This window comes from Geotrypetes seraphini, chromosome 4, assembly GCF_902459505.1.
Source record: "Geotrypetes seraphini chromosome 4, aGeoSer1.1, whole genome shotgun sequence".
Taxonomy (NCBI): Eukaryota; Metazoa; Chordata; class Amphibia; order Gymnophiona; family Dermophiidae; genus Geotrypetes; species Geotrypetes seraphini.
In genome coordinates, this window is record NC_047087.1 from 74,450,553 (window position 1) to 74,472,374 (window position 21,822).

A 21,822-nucleotide genomic window follows, 5' to 3' on the forward strand; every position below is an offset into this window, starting at 1 on the left:
TAATGGTATAGTAGTATATAAATAAATTATTATGTTATGTTATGTTATGTTAAACCATTACTACCCTGCAGAATAGTTCTTTCATTTTCAGTCAATTACATAGTACAGTGTCTCGCAAACTTTGTCAAGCCATGGCACACTAAACGTAGTGGCTGCGGCTCAAGGCATCTGGAAGTGCGTGGCCATTGATGTGATGATGTCATGCACATGTGTGATGTCATCATGTTGACATCTGCGCATGCATGAAGGCCCTACAGATGGGCCCTGAGCTGCCAGTGGGGAGTGCCTGAAGGGAGGACGCATGAAGAGAGGGAGAGGCACTGATGCCGGATGACTGCATGCAGGATGTGCCTTTCACCATGAGAGGCACATCTTATAGGCAATCAGCTGGCACCGGCGCCTCTCCTCCTCTCTGGCATCTCGCGGCACACCTGAAATCTCGGGAGGCACACTTTGCAAGGCACTGATATAGTATAATCCAACATGCAATATTTGTGGTTATATGGCTATTACTGTAAATACTATAGATACAGCAGGAGACTGTAACAACTTTACAGCATGCTTTCTAAATAGGCACCACACATCAACTAGCTCATTCTTACTTTTGGTGACCACGCCTTCCAGTCGAATGATGTTTGGGTGGTCAAACTGTCCCATGATGCTAGCCTCACTCAGGAAGTCCCGCCTCTGTTTCTCACTGTAGCCTGCCTTCAATGTTTTTATTGCCATAGCAACCTCTTTTTTGGATGAGAGCTTCAGACGTCCACTGCACACCTCCCCAAATTCTCCTAAGGAAGGAGACCAAAATAATGTCAGCGAAACTCACTGGGATATAATGTGTAAATGTGCATATTCAGGGTAGCTGATATGACAGTTTAAATCGGCTAAGGTACTTTAGATCTTGCTTCTTAGTTGACGAACTAAAATCTTGTGGATAAAAATTGGAGGGTATTAGTACATGCAAGTAATCAATAATATACCTATTATTCAAGAGATTTAGATATAGGACTTGTAGGTTCTGCTCCATGTGGTTGTCAATAAACCACACAGCACCATTTGTAGAATCATACCTAGCAGCACTTTAATGGACTTAGGTATTGCTAGGCATCCTAGAGGTAGGTGCAAGTACATTAGGCCAGATTTTACCTGGCATAATATACTGGTGCTTACCTCAAATGCCTAGTGACACCTAAGTCTACCACACCTATTCTGCACCTCTAACCATGTCTACTTTTCAGGTATTTTCACTCTACATCACAGGTGTCAAAGTCGGTCCTCGAGGGCTGCAATCCGGTCTGGTTTTCAGGATTTCCCCAATGAATATGCATGAGATCTTTTAGCATACAATGAAAGCAGTGCATGCAAATAGATCTCATGCATATTCATTGGGGAAATCCTGAAAATCTGACTAGATTGCGGTGCTCAAGGAGGGACTTTGACACCCCTGTCCTATATTGATTTCTTTCTCCTGGAATAACAGCATTCCCAATCCCTGAAGGAAAAAAAATATGAGGTTGATATTCAAAGAGTTTGAATCTCCTGCCCATTATAGAGGCTATATTTTATTTGCACACAATTTGATGTACCTCAAAATTTATTGGCATATTAGAGGAAGGGTTAGAATGCTGACCTTGAGCCTTTACCACATAAATTCTGTACTTATCTGGTCACAACAAAAGGCTGTCCTAAGTTAAGTGATGAAAATTATGTGCATAAACAGAAACATGACGGTAGATAAAGGCCAAATGGCTCTCTCCTCATGCACATTTATACCACATAGGTATTTAAACATCTTTGTCATATCTTCCCTCTCCCACCTTTCCTCCAAAGTATACATACTGAGATATTTAAGTCTGTCCCCATACGCCTTATGATGAAGACCACCGATCATTTTAGTAGCCTTCCTCTAGACCGTCTCCATTTTGTTTATCTCTTTGAAGGTGCAGTCTCCAGAATTGTACACAATATTCTAAATAAGGTCTCACCAGAGTCTTATACAGGGGTATCAATGCCTCTTTTTTCCTGCTGTCCATATCCTTCCCTGTGCACCCTTGCATCCTTCTAGCTTTTGCCATCACCTTTTCAACCTGTTTGGCCACCTTAAGATCATCACATACTATCACACACAAGTCCTGCTCCTCTTTCATGCCCAAAAGTTCTTCACCCCCTAAACTATACCATTCCCTCAGATTTTTGCCTATTCTTCTGTGCATTAATGTGCATATGTCATGCTGAATACATGCATAAAACAGTGTCCCACAAACTTTTTTTTTTTTGCTATGGCACACTAACAGAGCAAATATTTTTCTGTGGCACATCTACAACCTCACCCCACTCCATCCCCCGCTCTGCCCCCTGCCCTGTCTCGCTCCACTCCCCAGCTCCGCCCCACACAAGCCTCATCTCATTTTCCCTGAGCTTGGGGCCATGTCTGGAGGGCCTCTGAGCATGCGAGGGCGTTGATGTGATGAAGTTGCACGCATGTGCAGATGGCGCATGACATCATCATGTTGACATCTGCACATGCTCAGAAGCCCTCCAGACACATCCCCTAGCTCAGGGAAAATGAGATAAGGTTTGTGTGGGAGCAGAGAGTAGGAAAGGCGCCGATGCCGGAAGTGGCACTCAGTATTTGTCGTGTCATTCAATCCCTGGCGGCACACCCGGAATCTCACCAAGGCACACAGTTTGCAATTCACTGGTATAAAGTTAAGCATATAACTTTTATGGCTACGTTACCCGCTCACTGGTATTTGGCTATCTGCCTCTATGTTAAGAGCAACAATATGTGTAACATCCAGAACAGATATTTCAGGAACATATGGGTTAGTTATTAAATAATTTACTGACGTGTTCCTAATTACAGGCAGAACCGCAGTCCTAGAAAGAGAACACATTCCTGGCATTCATTTAGAAACAGGGTTACCGTCCTATGAGTAATCTGCGCAATTTGTAAAGCAGGCATTGATCAAAACAATTTATGCAAGCAAAATTAGGTTTACCCATGCAAAATTGACATTTTATTACAGCCTCTTCTCCTTGGATTAGGATATACATACAGTATCTTTACCTCAAATTAAGACAAAATTAAAAACATTTCTATTCCAGGATGCCTTCAAAATATAACTGCCCTTAAAAGGGCTAAATTCTCATCATTTTCCCTCTTCTTGAGAAATTACTTCCCTGCCTATTCTTTACAAATTTTGTAGTTCTCCCCTTTTGCTTTTTGTTCCTGTTTGTCATAGGTTGTAATCTTTATTTACTAATTGCCCCTGTTGTCACTTGTACGTGAGTTTTAACCTTGATTATTGCAGTTGTACAATGTTTACTGTTTTTATTATTGTACACCGCTCAGAAGTCTGATTGAGTGGTATAAGAAATTTTAAATAAACTTGAAACTTAAGTCATGGGAAGGATATTAAGGACTCCTTTTACTAAGGTGCGCTAGCGTTTTTAGTGCACGCAGGATATTACTGCATGCTACACCACATGCTACGCGGCTAGAACTAATGCCAGCTCAATGCTGGTGTTAATGTTTAGCGCACATGGCAATTCAGTGCACGCTATTCCGCGCATTAATGCCCTAACGCACCTTAGTAAAAGGAGCCCTAAATGTGGAAACTGAATACATTATATTTGGTTTCTGTTTATCATTTCCTACCATGCTGCTGGAATGGTTTTCATGCAGATTTGAACGTATACGGATACATTCTGCCTGCAATCTGCACTCTGCCTTATAAATGAGCATTTTCATTATTGGCTTCAAAGTGCGTCGTCGGCAAACCCAGTTTTTCATAATCAACATGATGGAAGTGAAATAAAGCAATTATGTTATATCACCAATTTCTATATGGTACGATTCCTGAATTTTGTAAGAGCTTGATGTCTGAGTATCAACCATTACGATCATTGTGTTCTGAGAGTTCGGCATTGCTAAAAACGAAAGCTAATCCTAAGTATACAGAAACGAATGCCATGACTTTTACATGTGCAGGAGTTAAGTTATCGAATAGCCTTGTTGGCCAAATTCGAAAATGTAGAGACAGGAATTCATTCAGGAAAATGTTAACACAACTATTTGTAGATGCATTTCTTTGAGCAATTGATCCTATGTAAAGATTGAATTTGTTTGTTTTGTTCTTATTTTGTTCCGATTTTTAAATATTTTATGTATGTAACTTTTTGAAACCGTTTTGGGAAAAAACAGTATAGAAATTTTTAAAATAAATAAATAAATTAATTGATTAATTAAGAGCCCAGTATTCAAAGGCATTTATCTGAATAACAGTAGCTGAGAAGTTATCAATGGGGCTACAATTATGACGTGTTATTTTATGGCTGACCTCAGTTATTAGTAACTAGGGATCCCTTTTACTAACGTGCATTACCTTTTAGGAATAACTTGCCGTAATGCAGGATTTTAACACATGGCGAGACCACAAAAGAAGGGACATGCCCATTATTTTTTATTGCAGGTTGTATGTTAACATTCAGATTAACAGACTGTACCTGTTCCAGAAGCCCTTAGTGGCTCCTGTTTTGGAGGCTGTGAGCAGCTCTATGTTAAATCTATCCAGATGGTGCTTGGTAAGTGCAACAAATTAGCTGACTAATTCTTCCATACCCACTTTCTACCCATGTCATAACCACTGAAGGAAAATTCTGACACATTCAGCAATGCACAGAGGCAAACTACTGCAAAACCCCTTAATGCAGTCTTGCAATTTTTTTTCCTTATGTAAAATATGTGATAAGTGGTTGGTTTTATTGACTGATGTATTTTTTTTCATGTTTTATTTATTGTGACCTGCTCTGTACACCCTTTTGGATTGAAAGCATGGGCTATGAAAATATATTAAATGAAATTAACTTGATGCCCTTAGGTATAAGAGCAACAAGTGCTGAAATAATACGTTTAGTGGCAACATGTCTTTTTTTTTTTTTTTTTTTTTAGTTCAATAAATTTTTATTGAGTATTTTGAAAAGTATAGGGAGCAGTTCAAATACATAAAAATAATATAAAGCTTTGTGTATAAAGGATCTACAAATATATATTTAACTGCAGAGGACCATAGTAGTAAGAAAAGTTCAAAGTGATGGAATTGTTCATGGAGACAATGTGAGAAAAAGATGAGGGAGAACAGGAATAGAGATTAATAGAGAAAGGAAAGAAAGAAGAAAGTAGCCAATGTTGATAACTATGCCCTTAAGGGAGGATTATCATTGGCGTAATAAGGGTGAGCGGCGCCTGGGGTAGTAGCACCCCTTCCTTGCCCTCTTCCCCACCCCACCCCCACCCCACTGCACATGTGCCCCCTTCCCTTTTCCATACCTTTTTAACTTTTCCAGCATGAGCAGCATGCTCACATCAGTATCGGCTCACCCTTTGACTTCACTTCCTAGGTGTGGATCCCAGAAGTGACATCAGAGAGAGCGCCAATGTCGACGCAGGCAGCAACCTCGCACCAGGGAAGTTAAAAAGGTACAGGGGCACATGCGTGCAACAAGGAGAGGAGCGGGTGTGGGGGTGTGTGGAGAGGAGGGGTAGCACACCTTTATGTAGACTGCACTAGGGGCGGACTGTTCCCCCACACCCTCCTTACTCCCCCTACCCTCCACACTGTGCAAGGGCAAGGGCTTTTTCACAGGCAGTAAGGCTTTAACACGTGTTAAGGGAATTAATGCATGCTAAAGGCTAAGAAGGCCGTTTTATACCTATTGCCTACGTGAAGGCTGTAACAATGTTTAAATTCACCCCTAAACGTCTTATCCACCATGGAATGTGGATATTCAGTGACACTATCCACATAGTGCTGCTAAACATCCTTACAGAATGCCTTGGCACTATCCAGATAGTTCAGGAGTGGTGCATGCGTAGAGCCAGGCCAGAACAGGTAATTATCCGAACACAGTGATATTCTGACCATTATCCAAATAACTGCCTGGATCAAATTAAGCCAGAACAATTAATCACTAACCCCCCTCTTTTACTAAGGTGCGCTAACCGATTGGTGCGCGCTAATTGAATTAGCGCGTGCTAAACGCTAACGCATCCATAGACTAACATGCACATGTTAGCGTTTAGCGTGCGCTAAATTAATTAGCGCACCTTAGTGAAAGAGGGCCTAAATATACTCAGTTAGCTTTCCGGATACCAGGCTCAATATTAGCATGGCACTGACCACGGTGAAGAGATATTCAGTGCAGGCTGCAGCTCGGATATCTACTACTACTACTATTAATTATTTCTATAGCGCTACCAGACGCACGTAGTGCTGCACAGAGTCACAAAGACTAAGAAAACAGTCCCTGCTCAAAAGAGCTTACAATCTAAACAGGCAAGACAGACAAACAGGATGTCATGAATACAGTTAAGAGGAATGGTTAATCAGCGGGCTGGGTTGGAGGGCAGAGGAGTAGGGCTAAGGATTGAAATCTATATCAAAAAGATGGGCTGACTATCAGTGTTTTATTTAACCACCAGTGCTAACAATTATCAACAGTGCTGACTTTGAATATTGACCTCATCAACATTTATTTATTTTAAAAATTTCTGTTCCGCTTGAACCTAAGCGGATTGCAGTAAAACAGACACAAATTGCACATCAACTTAACCACAACAATTACAAGTCCCACAAAATCTTCCAACAGTCTGCCTAGGTTAGATGCCTAACAACGCCTAAGTCAATCAGGCCTGTTTTCTACCCATCACCATGCCTACTTCAAACATAGGCATTGTTAGGCATCCTAACAGTTCGGCACCAAACTCTTAAATTGATTCATTCATGGTTGGTTGGTTTTTTGATTGGCTGAAAACCAGCATGGTCAATTACCACGCTGAATAAGCCAATTAAAAAATAAAAACTGGGCGTGGATCCCGAACTTAGGCATTGCTATGAGGCTGCAATTAGGGCGCCTAGCAGTGCCTAGGTTTGTAGAATTCCCCAGGTAATGTACCTATGTTAACTAAATCTGAAGTTTCTAATGCATCACCACATGAAAACTAACAAGAATTTACAAGTTATTATAGGAATCATGGGCTTCATATTCAAGAACAAGCAGACAAAAGTAGTTTCTTATGCTAATAGGGTCATGGTTGCAATGTGGTTGACTGATGAGGCGGGTCTGTGATTTCATATACGCCCTGTAAAATCTAGGAATGTGCATCCAGTTCTTGAAAATCAAGAAAAGCAACACATATTTTCCCTTCAGATTAAGTTCTACTTGGACAATCTAAGACGTCTTGAGTACTCAGATCACCTGGCCTTTGATCCGGGGCTCTGTGATACATCTAAAGTACCTTTAACTGAGCAAGCAAGAAACCCTTTTCCATGTGTTATAGCTACGATCCCTCCTTGTCTGCAGAAAAATGAGTGCAAATGTATCATTTTAGGAGATGCTAGAGAACAGTGCACTCTTGTGGGGCAAAATTTAAAATATTTTGAGTGTGTGTGAGAAAATAATTGGATTTTTATAAAAGTGGCAGAATGAGAATGATTCAGAAACACAGTGGTGTTGTGGTTCCTTGCTGCAACAATCAGTTAGAGGTGCCATCCAAATGAGATTAAGCTTTAGAAAGCTTCTTGTAATATAGAATGCATTTGTTTCTCCAGCCAGCAACAATGTGTACTGTATAGTACTCCCCCGAAATTCGCAGGGGTTCCGTTCTAGGAACACCCGCAAATTTAAAAAACCCGCAAATGCGGTTTTGAGTATGTCAAGAGGCAGGAGAGGGCAGCTGGGACACCGGCGGTACAGTAAATCATACCGGTGTACTCTGACCATCTGTCAAGAGGCAGGAGAGGGCAGTTGGGGTGCCAGCGGGTGCACTAAATCATACCCTGTATGCTCCAACCACCTCTTCCTGTTACTAAAGTCAGGCTACACCAATCAGGAGCTGCTTTGACACACAGCTCCTGATTGGTGTAGCCTGACTTTAGTACAGGAAGAGGCGGTCGGAGCATTTCACGAATTACTGAGGCCGCGATTTGTGAACCATGAATTTGCAGGGGAACACTGTATAGTAATTCTATACAATATAAGATATATTTACAAGAACCCTTCCCATCAACATAGAAATTTTACAGGAAATAAAAGGATCTCTGGTCAATATTCAAAGCAATTTAACCTGGCAGGAGATTCGTATGCCCATTTAAATTGCTTGTACCTGCTTAACTGCTGTGCAGTGTGTGGTGCAATGGTTAGAGCTAAAGTCGCAACACCCTGCAGTTGTGAGTTCAAATCCCACACTGTCCCCTGTGACCATGGGCAAATCACTTAATCCCCCATTGTCCCAGGAACATTAGATAGCAATTGAAGTAAAACCCAGATGTCTCAACCCATCCTCCTTTTTCTAGAGTATAGGTAACCCTATATAAGTGATACACAAATACTAAAAATAAACAAATATTTAGTGACACTTAATTGGTCAAAACCATTGACTATCTGCACTAACTGCCTTTGCACTGCCTGGTAAGTGCTAGGGTGGTTCTTAGATGGAGCCTGAGTAGGGTTACCATACATACAGGAAAACCCAGATATGTCTTTTTTTTTTAAGGACGGACTTTTCAAACCCCTGCAATTTTGTCTGGATTTTGAAAAGCTCTGGCTGCATCTATAGGGCCTCTAAGCATGTGTATTTGATATCACATGCATCCACGCATGCTCAGAGGCCCTCGGATGCAGCCCAGAGGTCAGGAATAAAAAGATAAAGGTGTCTGGGGCAGGGCTGGGGGCAGAACAGGGCGGAGTTAAAGGCAGAATGGGGTGGGACTGGGGTGGAACAAGGTGGGGCTGGAGGCAGAACAGGGCGTTGCCATGCATCCAGGATTTTTCGATGCAAAATATGGTAACCCTAAGCCTGGGCAGAGAAATGATATTCAGACTGCTAGCTTGGTAAGTGGGTAAAGTTAGGAGAACAAAAAGGCTTTTCAAACTTTACCCACTGAACTAAATAGGCACCAGTCTAAATATTGACCAGTGTCCTGTTAACTTCTGGGTAGCAATAGAGGGGCTTCTGATGCTCCCCTCCATCTACCACAGTCCTGATGCCCCTTCTAGCCATGATGACTTGAAGTTCCCAACTGTTAGAGGTTGTGGCAGCTATCTTGTGATTGGAGCCACAACGAGCAGAAAATAATGGACATTGCACCTGCCCATAGGATTCCCTAGACCATCAGGGATACAAGATAGGTTGAGAAGGGCCTATGGGTATGGGTAGCCTAGGTCAGGGCCTTCAAGTTGTAAGGGGGGGATTGGAATTGTGAGGGAGGGGAAACAATTGGAGATGATGAGGGCACTTGCTTTACCTCATGGGTGTCCCATGTAGTGTTCAGCTGAGAACCGCAAACATGGCTCAAAATTTGTCTAAACTCCTAACTTTAAGAGCATAAAAATTGGGTGGCAACAGATGCAGATAAGGGGTGTGGAAAACTTTAGTTGGTCAGCATAGATTTTCAGCACTAGGCTCATAAATGTAGCAAATTAATAGTAGACCTAAATTTATAAACATAAATGTTAAGCTCCAAATTAAGATTAATTTCCAGCAAAAATGTAGGAGTTCTTTCACTAAGGTGTGCTAACAGATTTAAAGGCTCATTTTCAAAGCAACTACACATACAATGCACTATAGAAACCCTTGGTACTTTGTGTGTATAAGTGCTTTGAAAATGAGCTCTTATGTGTGTGCTAAATGCTATGTATACATTCTTATATTCTTATGGACTGCATAGCACTATATAATTTGTTAGTGCTCTATAGTAAAAGAACCCCTTAATTTGGCTGAAAATAGGGCATGCATTTACCCCCAAATTCTACAAAGTTTGACTAAAGTTAATCGCCTACATTGGTGTGCCTAACTTAATTAATAGGCTTAATTGTCACCTTAATTGGCAATTAGCAACTCATAATTGATGTTAATTGGACTTAATTGAAAGTAAGGCATACAACTTGTAAAGCACGATTCTATAAAAAGTATGCGCCTAGTCAAAAGCATGCAGTTAAAACTGGGTATGGTTAGAGGCAGATTGTGGGCCTGTTTTTGAGTTAGGGGCCGTTGTGTGCACACATTAAACATAGGAATTTAGCCCAAGAAAACCCTGGCATAAATAGGGTGCACATAAATATTGGGACACCTAATGATGCTAGTGGCACTTAGAGTATGACGTCAGTAAAGGGCCGACGGCCCAACAAGTCTGCCCACCCAAGAACCCTCCCTCCTTCTCATCTATTAAGCATTCCTCTAGAGCGACCCCACCTGTCTGTCCCATCGTCCCTTGATGTCGAGCGTGTTGCTGGCCTCGACTACCTGACTTGGAAGAACATTCCATCAATCAATTTCTCTTTCGGTGAATAAGTATTTCCTAGTGTCCCCATGAAATCTTCCCCCTCTGAGCTTTAGCGGATGTCCTCTAGTCGCCGTGTATTTGAATGTTTCTATCATGTCCCCCCTTTCTCTGCGCTCTTCGAGAGAATATAAGCACAGCCTGCTCAGACGTTCTTCATATGGGAGATCTTTAAGTCCTGCGACCATCCTAGTGGCCATTCGCTGAATTGACTCCATTCTCTTCATGTCCTTTAGATAATGTGGCCTCCAAAACTGCACTCCAGATGAGGTCTCACCATGGATCTCTATAACGGTAGTATAACTTCAGGCTTTCGGCTGATAAAGCTCCTTCTGATGCAACCCAGCATTTGTTTAGCCTTTGCGGAAGCTTTCTCCACCTGATTGGCAGCTTACATGTCTTCCTGGATGATTACTCCCAAGTCCCGTTCTGCTACAGTTCTTGTTAAGTTTTCACCATTTAGGGTGTATGTTCTGCATGAATTTCCGCTACCAAGGTGCATCATGTTACATTTTTTGGCATTAAAATTCAGTTGCCAAGTTCTGGACCATTGTTCCAGTAAAAGCAGGTCCTGTTTCACAGTGTCGGACGTAGTTGCGCTTTCAGGTTCTGCTGCGCTGCCCACAAAGTTGCATAGTTTAGCGTCATCGGCAAATAATGTAATTTTGCCACGAAGTCCCTGAGGCAGATCCCTTACAAAGATATTAAATAGTATCGGACCCAAAACTGAGCCCTGCGGTACTCCACTGGTCACTTCCGATGTTTTTAAGGGAATATCGTTTACCATCACTCTTTGAAGTCTGCCGCTAAGCCAGTCTTCCACCCATGCAGTCAGTGTTTCTCCCATTGCATTCATCTTGTTCAATAATCTACGGTGTGGGACACTATCAAAAGCCTTACTGAAGTCCAAATACACGATGTCCAGGGACTCTCCCCCATCCAGTTTTTTTGTTACCCAGTCAAAGAAGCTTATCAATTTGGATTGGTGCTAGGTGAAATTCTATACAATGAACATAAATTTTAAGGAATCACACTTAGGATTGTACTAGTTGGCACAGATTTTAGGTAACATATATAGAAATTGGGCCATAGGGCCTAACTTAGCAGCCTAAATTTAAACGATCTGCTTTTTAATATATATATTAATATATATATATATATATATATATATATATATATATCAGACCCATTTGTCTTGCTTATAAAGAATTCTCAGACTATGCAATAGGAATATAAATGAAGAAATAAAATTATGCAATATTTGAAATGACAGGCAAATGTTATGAATTGCATAATTAATTGAGGTGAGATTTTAGGACACCATCAGGCTGCCTCAGTGAGTTTTGGTCTAGCAGCTCCTTAGTTATGTTATGTTATGTGCAGTCTTATGCGGTGACAGGTCAAAGGCGCGCCGAGACAGCTGAGCGCAAGGCGGAAGCCTGCACCGAAGAAAAACTGTGTTTTAAGGGGCTCCGAAGGGGTGTGTGGGGGGGAAAACCCCCCACTTTACTGAGTACAGATCACACCAGCGTTGTGGGGGGTTTGGGGGATTGTAATCCCCCACATTATACTGAAAACTTCACTTTTCCCCTAAAAAACAGGGAAAAAGTTAAGTTTCCAGTATAATGAGGGGGGTTACAACCCCCCAAACCCCCCCAACGCTGCACAATGCCGGTGCGATCTTAAAACACTGTTTTTCTTTGGCGTGGGCTTCTGCCTTGCGCTCAGTTGTCTCGGCGCGCCTTTGTCGGTGCCCGCTTTTGACTATGTACTGTCTTATACAGATGTATCTCTGGACTCACTATGAGGGTGTTCACCTTTCATTTTTTTGCCCTTTGGATACCTTCAAAGGTATGAGATGGAGCTTTAAGTATTCATTCAGTTGAGCGATATTAACTGAATGGCTATGTTTACCGCACAGGTCTATCATTTCCGGTCTTCCTTCTGAAACAGGTTATATTACCTGCACCCACAACTTTATCAATGGTGATGCAGACAGCATCCAGTTCCTTGGCAAACTCATGCACAGCCTGGTTCGGATCTTCATAGGTATGGGGATCTACATAAGTCCTCAGTCCTGGCAATTTTACTGTTAAAAGAAGAAAGTAAATTAAAGGCTAATTATATAATAGGAAGAACACCAATGATAGAAAGGAACAGAATTTGTATGGTAAATATTTGCAGAATGTAATCTTTTCTAGACTAGATATTACTTCAGATTTGCATTGCATCATTCTTTCCATGGTCCTAACTAAATTCCCACTTGTTTCACAGTTTATTTATTTATTTTAGTATTTATACATCACTTATAACTTAAGTCAGTGGCTGTTCACCTCTATTATATGCAAATCTGCCTCACGCATATTCATTAGGGATATCTTGAAAACCCGACTGGCTGGGGGTCCCACTGGATTAAGTGGTTTACATTCAGGTACTCTGAAACTGAATATGAATAAAATTGAACTCCTTATCTTTCTGCCTAAACCCTCCTCCCGTCATTCTCTATTTCTGTGGATACCACTCTCATCCTCCCTGCCTTGTCCGCTCATAACCTCAGGGTAATCTTTGACTCCTTTCTCTCTCCTTCACTCAGATCCAACAAACTGCTAAAATCTGTCGCATCTTCCTCTATAATATTACTAAAATCTTACCTCTCCTCTCCAAGCACACTACCAAAACCCTATTCCATGCTCTCATCACCTCTCACTTACACTACTGCAACATACTTATTCATTCATCCATTCAGTTTTCTATACTGTTCTTCCAGGGAAGCTCTGAATGGTTTTCATGAATTTATTTAGGTACTCAAATGTTTGTCCCTGTCTTGAGTGCCTGAATAAATTCACGTGAACTGTTCTGAGCTCCCCTGGGAGAATGGTATAGAAAATTGAATAAAATAAATAGATGCAGGTATATTAGGCCTGGCAAAACCTGCATCTACCTCTAGGATGCCTAGTGATGCCTAAGTCCATTTAGGTGTTGCTAGGCATGATTCTATAAATGGCGCTGTGTGGTTGATTTCCAACCATGTGGAGCGGCACCTACAAGTTAGGTGCTGTTTATAGAATCAGGTTTAAAACAAATATTATTAATAGTGTGCTTTATTTGCATATAGTGCACACTTTTCTAAAAGAGTGTATATATGTACATAGGGGGAATTCCATAAATGGCCCTCAAAAATTGGCACCAGAAAAAAAATAGATGCTTTCCGACATGAGAGTCCTTTATAGAATAGAGCTTACTGCTAATTCTTGGGTCTAAAGTTAAGCGCTGATATTTATGTTAGCTAAAGCCTGGTATAAATGCTGGCACTCAACTCATCATTGGCTGCTCATAACCATATTTTATATATTACTAATCTTTTTAAATCTTTTGTTTGTGATATAGTGAGTGTACTTAACTTATATATTTAGCTGTTGTCTGCCAACGCCTGGGAGTTTAACCCGACATGTTTCGCACCGACTGGCGCTGTATCAAGGGGACCCTTGATACAGCGCCAGTCGGTGCGAAACATGTCGGGTTAAACTCCCAGGCGTTGGCAGACAACAGCTAAATATATAAGTTAAGTACACTCACTATATCACAAACAAAAGATTTAAAAAGATTTAAAAAGATTAGTAATATATAAAATATGGTTATGAGCAGCCAATGATGAGTTGAGTGCCAGCATTTATACCTACTATTCAAGAAATTCACCCAAACGCCCTAATCCCTTCCTTTTCCCCTTTCACCCCCTCTTAGAATCATCTCATCAAAATTGCTTTAGACCTTACGCCTTTAATTGTAATTGTATTTCTCTTCCTGGAAATGTCCAGTTATCGTTCTGATGTAATCCGCTTAGAACTGAAAGGTACAGGCGGAATATAAGCCAGTAATGTAATGTAATGTAATGTAATACTCATTAAAGTAACTGATTTTGCATATACCGGTTTCCTTACCACTATTTGACATACTGATATTTGATTCCGGTAAAATATTACTTATTAAAACAGCCATATTTTTTGGAGGCACTCAACTCATGGCATTTTGGTACATAAATGGTGCAAATTTTCAGAATGTCCCTGACCCGCCCATGGACATACCAGAAAGTAAAACCCAGATGTCTCAATCTGTCCTCCTTTTTCTATAGCTATATGGCAACCCTACATATACATATTCTACTGACTCACTTTGTAATTCTAAACATTATCAAATCATTCAATCAACGAATAACTGAAGTTATTTAGTGAACACTCAGACCCACAGCTGAGGTCTCAGTGAAAAAATTCACGGAGCAGCTGCTAAAGAGACCATCATCGTTGTTCACAGTCTCACCCTCCATACAACAGCTAAATAACTGCACAAAAATGGTAAAACAAAACCAACTTAGCTTTGAATGGAGAGGGAAATCAATATAGCTGCTCCGGGATTCTGTTTATTCAAGTGACTGCATTCATTACAATTGCCGACCCCCCTACCCAGGTTTCGCCAACTGGCTTCTTCAGGAGGGGTACTATAAATGCAAAACAACCACATTAACACTAAAACACTTCAGTTATCACTACTATGATTTTACACAATACTCACAATTAACTACCGCATCATTCACATTCAGACCTACCGGCATAACGCACTCCACGCAACTCACAGACACTAGAGCTTTTGACGACGAATTTCCATCAGCAGGCCCACCTTATATACTCCTCCCTTTGTGGTACGTCATACTGACGTCGCTATACTCTAACCAATTGAACCTGCTCCTTTTCTATAGATGGAACCATTCGATTTCATTGTTTAACCCTTTTGGGGTCAAAGTGTGCCACTGGAAGATGAATTTTTGTTCCAGATATAATAGACACTGGGTCACATCCCCTGTTTTTTTATGTGTCTTGGCTATAACTGTATATTTAACATCTTCAATTGAGTGCTGCTGTTCAAGCCAATGGTTCACAAGAGGAGCAGACACACGATGACATCTAATATTACTTAGATGTTCGGCAATTCGAGTTTTAATGGCCCGCCGAGTATGCCCGATGTAATAAAGCCCGCAGGGGCATATTATACAATACACCACTGCAGTGGACTGACAGTTAGTATTAGTTCGTAAATAAAATTTCTTTCCTCCTGATTGAGGAATGAGAACTTGGTCAGTATTGAGGACATGAGAGCAATATACACAATGAGCACAACTTACATGAGGGCCCCCATAATTCGATTGACCGGGGGCTTGTTGTTTGAGAATTTGGCCCAAATTACGGCCTCGAGTATAAGCAAATAATGGAAATTGGTTCATGCTTTCATGTACCTGCAATACTGACCAATGCTTTAAAATGATTTGTCTAAGTTGTTGACTCCTACAAGAATAGGGTAATACACATACTAGGGCCTCATTTTTTTCTTTCTCCTTTGTATGTAATAACCATTCCCGCTGACAATTGCGGGCTCTTTTCCATGCTGCTTTGACCACACGAGGTGGGTAGCCACGTTCAATAAACTTTGCGTATAATAGTGTGGCCTGCTGATGGAAATCCCATTCGTCAGAGCATATCCTTCTCAGTCTAAAAAATTGCCCCACCGGTATACTATCCCGGAGAGGCTTAGGGTGATAACTGTGGTAATGGAGGAGTGTGTTACGGTCGGAGGGTTTCCGATACAATGTGGTATTAAACTGTACCTGAGAATCAAATTAGGATTTAACTACTTGAATATCTAAAAAAGATACTTTGTTAGAACTCACTTCATGAGTGAGAGAGATGTTCAAATCCACCTCATTTAATTCTTTAAGGAATTCCTCCAACTCATGACGTTCCCCATTCCACGTGAAAAAGATGTCGTCTATGAATCTTTTCCAAATGCCTACTCTGTTAAACCACCTAGATGTATACACATATCTTTCTTCATGTGGTCAAAGCAGCATGGAAAAGAGCCCGCAATTGTCAGCGGGAATGGTTATTACATACAAAGGAGAAAGAAAAAAATGAGGCCCTAGTATGTGTATTACCCTATTCTTGTAGGAGTCAACAACTTAGACAAATCATTTTAAAGCATTGGTCAGTATTGCAGGTACATGAAAGCATGAACCAATTTCCATTATTTGCTTATACTCGAGGCCGTAATTTGGGCCAAATTCTCAAACAACAAGCCCCCGGTCAATCGAATTATGGGGGCCCTCATGTAAGTTGTGCTCATTGTGTATATTGCTCTCATGTCCTCAATACTGACCAAGTTCTCATTCCTCAATCAGGAGGAAAGAAATTTTATTTACGAACTAATACTAACTGTCAGTCCACTGCAGTGGTGTATTGTATAATATGCCCCTGCGGGCTTTATTACATCGGGCATACTCGGCGGGCCATTAAAACTCGAATTGCCGAACATCTAAGTAATATTAGATGTCATCGTGTGTCTGCTCCTCTTGTGAACCATTGGCTTGAACAGCAGCACTCAATTGAAGATGTTAAATATACAGTTATAGCCAAGACACATAAAAAAACAGGGGATGTGACCCAGTGTCTATTATATCTGGAACAAAAATTCATCTTCCAGTGGCACACTTTGACCCCAAAAGGGTTAAACAATGAAATCGAATGGTTCCATCTATAGAAAAGGAGCAGGTTCAATTGGTTAGAGTATAGCGACGTCAGTATGACGTACCACAAAGGGAGGAGTATATAAGGTGGGCCTGCTGATGGAAATTCGTCGTCAAAAGCTCTAGTGTCTGTGAGTTGCGTGGAGTGCGTTATGCCGGTAGGTCTGAATGTGAATGATGCGGTAGTTAATTGTGAGTATTGTGTAAAATCATAGTAGTGATAACTGAAGTGTTTTAGTGTTAATGTGGTTGTTTTGCATTTATAGTACCCCTCCTGAAGAAGCCAGTTGGCGAAACCTGGGTAGGGGGGTCGGCAATTGTAATGAATGCAGTCACTTGAATAAACAGAATCCCGGAGCAGCTATATTGATTTCCCTCTCCATTCAAAGCTAAGTTGGTTTTGTTTTACCATTTTTGTGCAGTTATTTAGCTGTTGTATGGAGGGTGAGACTGTGAACAACGATGATGGTCTCTTTAGCAGCTGCTCCGTGAATTTTTTCACTGAGACCTCAGCTGTGGGTCTGAGTGTTCACTAAATAACTTCAGTTATTCGTTGATTGAATGATTTGATAATGTTTAGAATTACAAAGTGAGTCAGTAGAATATATTTAAGTATATCACTTTGGATAATTAAATTCCCTCGAGACATAAGATATTAACCCTACATATACCCCATTTTGAGTTGCATGCTATGAGGTTTAGACACTCAAGGTAATAACATAGGACCCCTTTTACCAAGCAGCATTAGAGTTTTTTATCGCCGGCCTCTGTGATAAAAGTTCCAACGCTCATAGGAATTCTATAAGCATCGGAGCTTTTATGACAGCGGCCGGCAATAAAAAACCCTAAAGTGTCTTGATAAAAGGGGGCCAGATGCACGTGCAAATCCACATTAGTACCAATCAAGTACAATTATTGATAATTAAGATCCAGTGATACTTTGTTAATTAATTTGGTTGAACGTGCATCTTGGATTTATGCTGAAATTTTGGCACTGATATTTCAGTGCCATATATAGGATCCAAGGGATATCGTGCACTCATTTCTGATAGTCTGCACTTAAACAAACCATTACATGTGCACAAACCATCACACATACCTGTGCATGCGTGCACTATTAAGCCTAATTCTATAAATTCATGCCTACAAGTAGGTGCCAAATACCCATGTGTGTTACAGAATACTAGCACACACATGGGTAAGAGACACCATCATTGGCATTAATTTGCATATGTGCTAGCCATAATTTTATTAAAAACTTCATGTATTCATTTCAGCACATATGTGAAAGAGGGTGTTTACGTTGGTGGAACATGGGCAAGCAAATGCCAGCTCTACGAGATAACTACGTAACACGCGAACGTGGTGCCACATGCCCTTGAACACTTATGCCAGCTATTGGCATGACATTAGTGACAGCAGCTACATGTTTGTGTCTAAGTGGCATCTTATTTCCATATTCCATAAGAGCATTTACCTATATAAATGGCCTTATAGAATACCACTTGACATCATGATATTTGACGCTAACTTCATGGATCCGATCCTCTTTACTGAATTGCCCCCTATATGCAACTAATGCACACTCTTATCTACAAATAACATTCATTTCAAATGAAAACCCAACTTGGCTATGGACCCTGGAACGTGGTGTGCTTTACCACCCTGGCACATTTCGAGACAGTGTAGGCTGGCACAGGCACTTGAATATGATGGACACTCAGGTCATGCACCTGCCAAATTTTTGCATTGCACAATGTCAGGAAGTAGAGAACTTGGGGGAGGGAAGGCAAGGATGGAATTTAATTTTTTTTCCCTTGAACTCCCACTCAAACAAAAAGGTATTGTTTTGCCTTTGAAAGCTGGCAATACAGTGAGCTCTGGCAACCTCATTTACCATAGCAAGGAAAGGAGATGCTAAAAATGGGAGAAGCAGCAGGGCTAATAATAAGCCACAGATGCTCGGAGCGTCGAGTCACTGCCCAAATGTATTTATTTATTAATGTTTTTCCATGAAGAATTTGCAGCAGTAAATTAGCCTCTGCACTCTCCCTTGTCAACTGCTGTTTTATTTCTATTATTTAATGCCAGTCCAAGAGGTTCCCTGGGGATCAGGTGGAGCATTTAATCCCTTCTCACTAATAATTAAGGGCCGCACACATCATGAGTGCACTCTGTCAGGAATCACAGATAATAAACACGTGTGCCTTGGTTAAGCTGTGCTGCTTTATTGCTTATTCTGTACAAAACACACAATCAATCCCATTTCCACTCTGCCAGCAGGAATTGCCCTAAGGGAAGCAGAAAGCAAATAAGGGTTGGCCCAGAAGGGTGACGGGAGAGCATCTGAGCAGATGAAACTGTTTCTCAGCCTTTGGAGGGATTGGCAGTATGCTGGAGGGGGGGCGTACTGCAGAGCCAGGCTTTTGTTGTGAGTTAATTCATAATGCATTGCTTGAAAAAAGCCAACTGTCACAGTGAGAAAAATAAGCCAACAAGATCCGCTCTTCTTTTCAAAGTGATTTTATTCCCGTCCTCACTCTCCCCCGCAGGTTCAGCAAGGATCAACACTTTGGGCATCATGGCTTGTTAAGGGTTGGGATTTATATAACGCCTCTTTGTTGTTTTACAACCACATTCAAAGCGGTTTTCCCTATCTGTCCCGGTGGGCTCACAATCTATCTAACATACCTGGGGCAGTAGAGGATTAAGGCCTGGATTCACTAACCTGCCTGATTGGGCCCGATTCGGGCAGGTCCGATGAATTCAGGAACGAAAAATATGCAGATGGGGGATCGGAGGAATGCTCCCCTCCCCCCATCTGCCTGCACGGATTGCTCTATAGCGATCCATGCACATGCGCAGACCATCTGTAGATGGTCTGAGCATGCCCGTCTGAGACGCGATCTTTTTTTAACTTAAAAAGTTTTGTTAGTTTTTAGCCCTGCGAGCCCGTGGTTTTAACCTGCTTTAAAACCACGGGCTCGCTGGGCGGGGAAGGGCAGGAGAATGGTGATGCGGCAGGAGAGCTTTAGGGAAGGGCAGGAGAACGACGATGTGGCAGGAGAGATTCGGGAAAGATCGAGGCAGAGCAGGGCAGCATTAGGGGCAAGCAGGCAGGAGAGATTGCAGGGCATAGAGCAGGATTTCCAGTCGGAAAGACGTTTTGACTGGTCCCCTGCTGTTGCTTCTTAAGGTGATTGGCCAGCCCAGTCGGATCGGAAATTTGGTGTTGTGAATCGCGTCCCAGCCTACTTTGCATGCGTTTCACCTCATTTTCATGCACGGATTCGAAGCGGATCGCAGGGGAGGCAAGTGAATCAGGCCGGATGGAAATTTGATAGTAAAGGGGTCGCAAACTGATTGGTACACGATCAGTTTGCTTTGTGAATCTGGCCCTAAGTGACTTACCCAGGCTGTAGCTCTAACCTGTCTGCAGCTAGATAAAATTCCTAGCTGACCAGAGAAATGGTGGTGAACATATGGAATGGCCTCCCAGTGGAAGTGGTGGAGACAAAAGCTCTGTTTATGTATTAACTGCCTTTTTCATGAATGGATCCAGCCAAAGTGGTTTACAATACACTGAATAGTAATCAAATATTTAATCTAACTGTAGTAGTTGGGGCAACAGGGGGATTAAGTGATTTGCCCAGAATCACAAGGAGCAGGCTGGGATTGAATTTACAACCTCAGGGTACTCCAGCAGCAGTTCTAACCACAAGGTCATACCTCTTCCTTAGAAATCAAAAGACCTTGGGATAAATGCATAGGATTCTAAGGGAGAAGAAGGTAGAGAATGACACGGTGACACTCCTTCCTGCCAAAAACCCCTCTGAAGACATGCCCCACCCCAATATCCCCAAACCCACTCGGACTCCCCATACCTATTTCTTGCTGGCTGGCTGGAGGGATGCTTACTCCCCATGGCTAGCAGGCCCACTCCCACAGAACAGCAAGCCTTCCCTTTCCTGGTGCATCCTGGAATGTACCGAGGAGGGGCTAAGGCCCTTTCTATTGGGGTTGTTTAATTAATGCTAAGGCAATGTATCACACGAAGTGCTGGTACAACGGCAGTTGAAGCAGTTTTTTTCCCTGTTGAAGCCGACAGTGAAACGGTAGAGCCCAGTTGGGATAAGCTCAAAGTTAAATACTACTTTTGATTTTTGTATTGAATGAATTTAAGCATTGTCAAATGGACGGAAGGAGGTTTTTTTGATGGGGGATTAGATTGAGGGTTCTAACGGCAGTACCAAATATAGAGTCTGCCTACCCTGATGAGGTGATTTTCCTCCTTATAATTCAAAAATAAAATTTGACAATAACAGTGCCATTATTTATTATATTGATAAAGTTGCTGGTTGGGTACCACTTGTGTTTTGTTATCCTATCCCAGATACAACAATGTATTGACACTGTATATCTTTGGTTCCAAGTTAATCATTTCATTTTAAACCCTATGAATACAATCACCTGTTTGAATACAAAACAATGCCGAGTTATTGCCCTGATGCTAGTTGGGTTCTTTTGATCACTGATAATTCTTTTAAATATCTTGGGATCTATTCTGTTCAACAACTTTATTTAGAGACCCAGATTTCCCACACAGAATGTGCTACCCTTTGTCTATTCAAATCTATATGCTCATATCTTGAACATGACTTTCAAACTACTACACTTTATGCACATATTACATTTAGACTAGACTACTGCAATTCTATACTGTATATGCAGGTCTACCATTGGGACTATTTAAGCATCTCTAACTAGTGGACATCATGTTTGGGAAGATCGAAGGAACCAGGTGAAGAGGGCGACCTGCAATCAGATGGCTGGACACATTGAAAACAACCATGGAGATGATGCTGGAGGACTTTTCTGGACTAGCACAAAATCAATTTCTTTTAGCTCCAC

At 41.5% G+C, this 21,822-nt stretch overlaps 1 protein-coding gene across 8 annotated transcripts in view; it reads right to left on the reverse strand.

Moving 5' to 3' along the window:
• The window catches only part of EPHA3 (EPH receptor A3), a 427,612-nt gene that overhangs the window by 64,823 nt on the left and 340,967 nt on the right, over positions 1 to 21,822 (reverse strand). For all 8 annotated transcript variants that reach the window (XM_033941962.1, XM_033941961.1, XM_033941964.1 and 5 more), the window contains exons 10-11: positions 12,307 to 12,432; positions 603 to 788 (exon numbers count right to left, since the gene is read on the reverse strand). In XM_033941962.1, the coding sequence (XP_033797853.1) occupies positions 603 to 788; positions 12,307 to 12,432 (312 nt within the window). The remainder of the gene's footprint in view (positions 1 to 602; positions 789 to 12,306; positions 12,433 to 21,822) is intronic.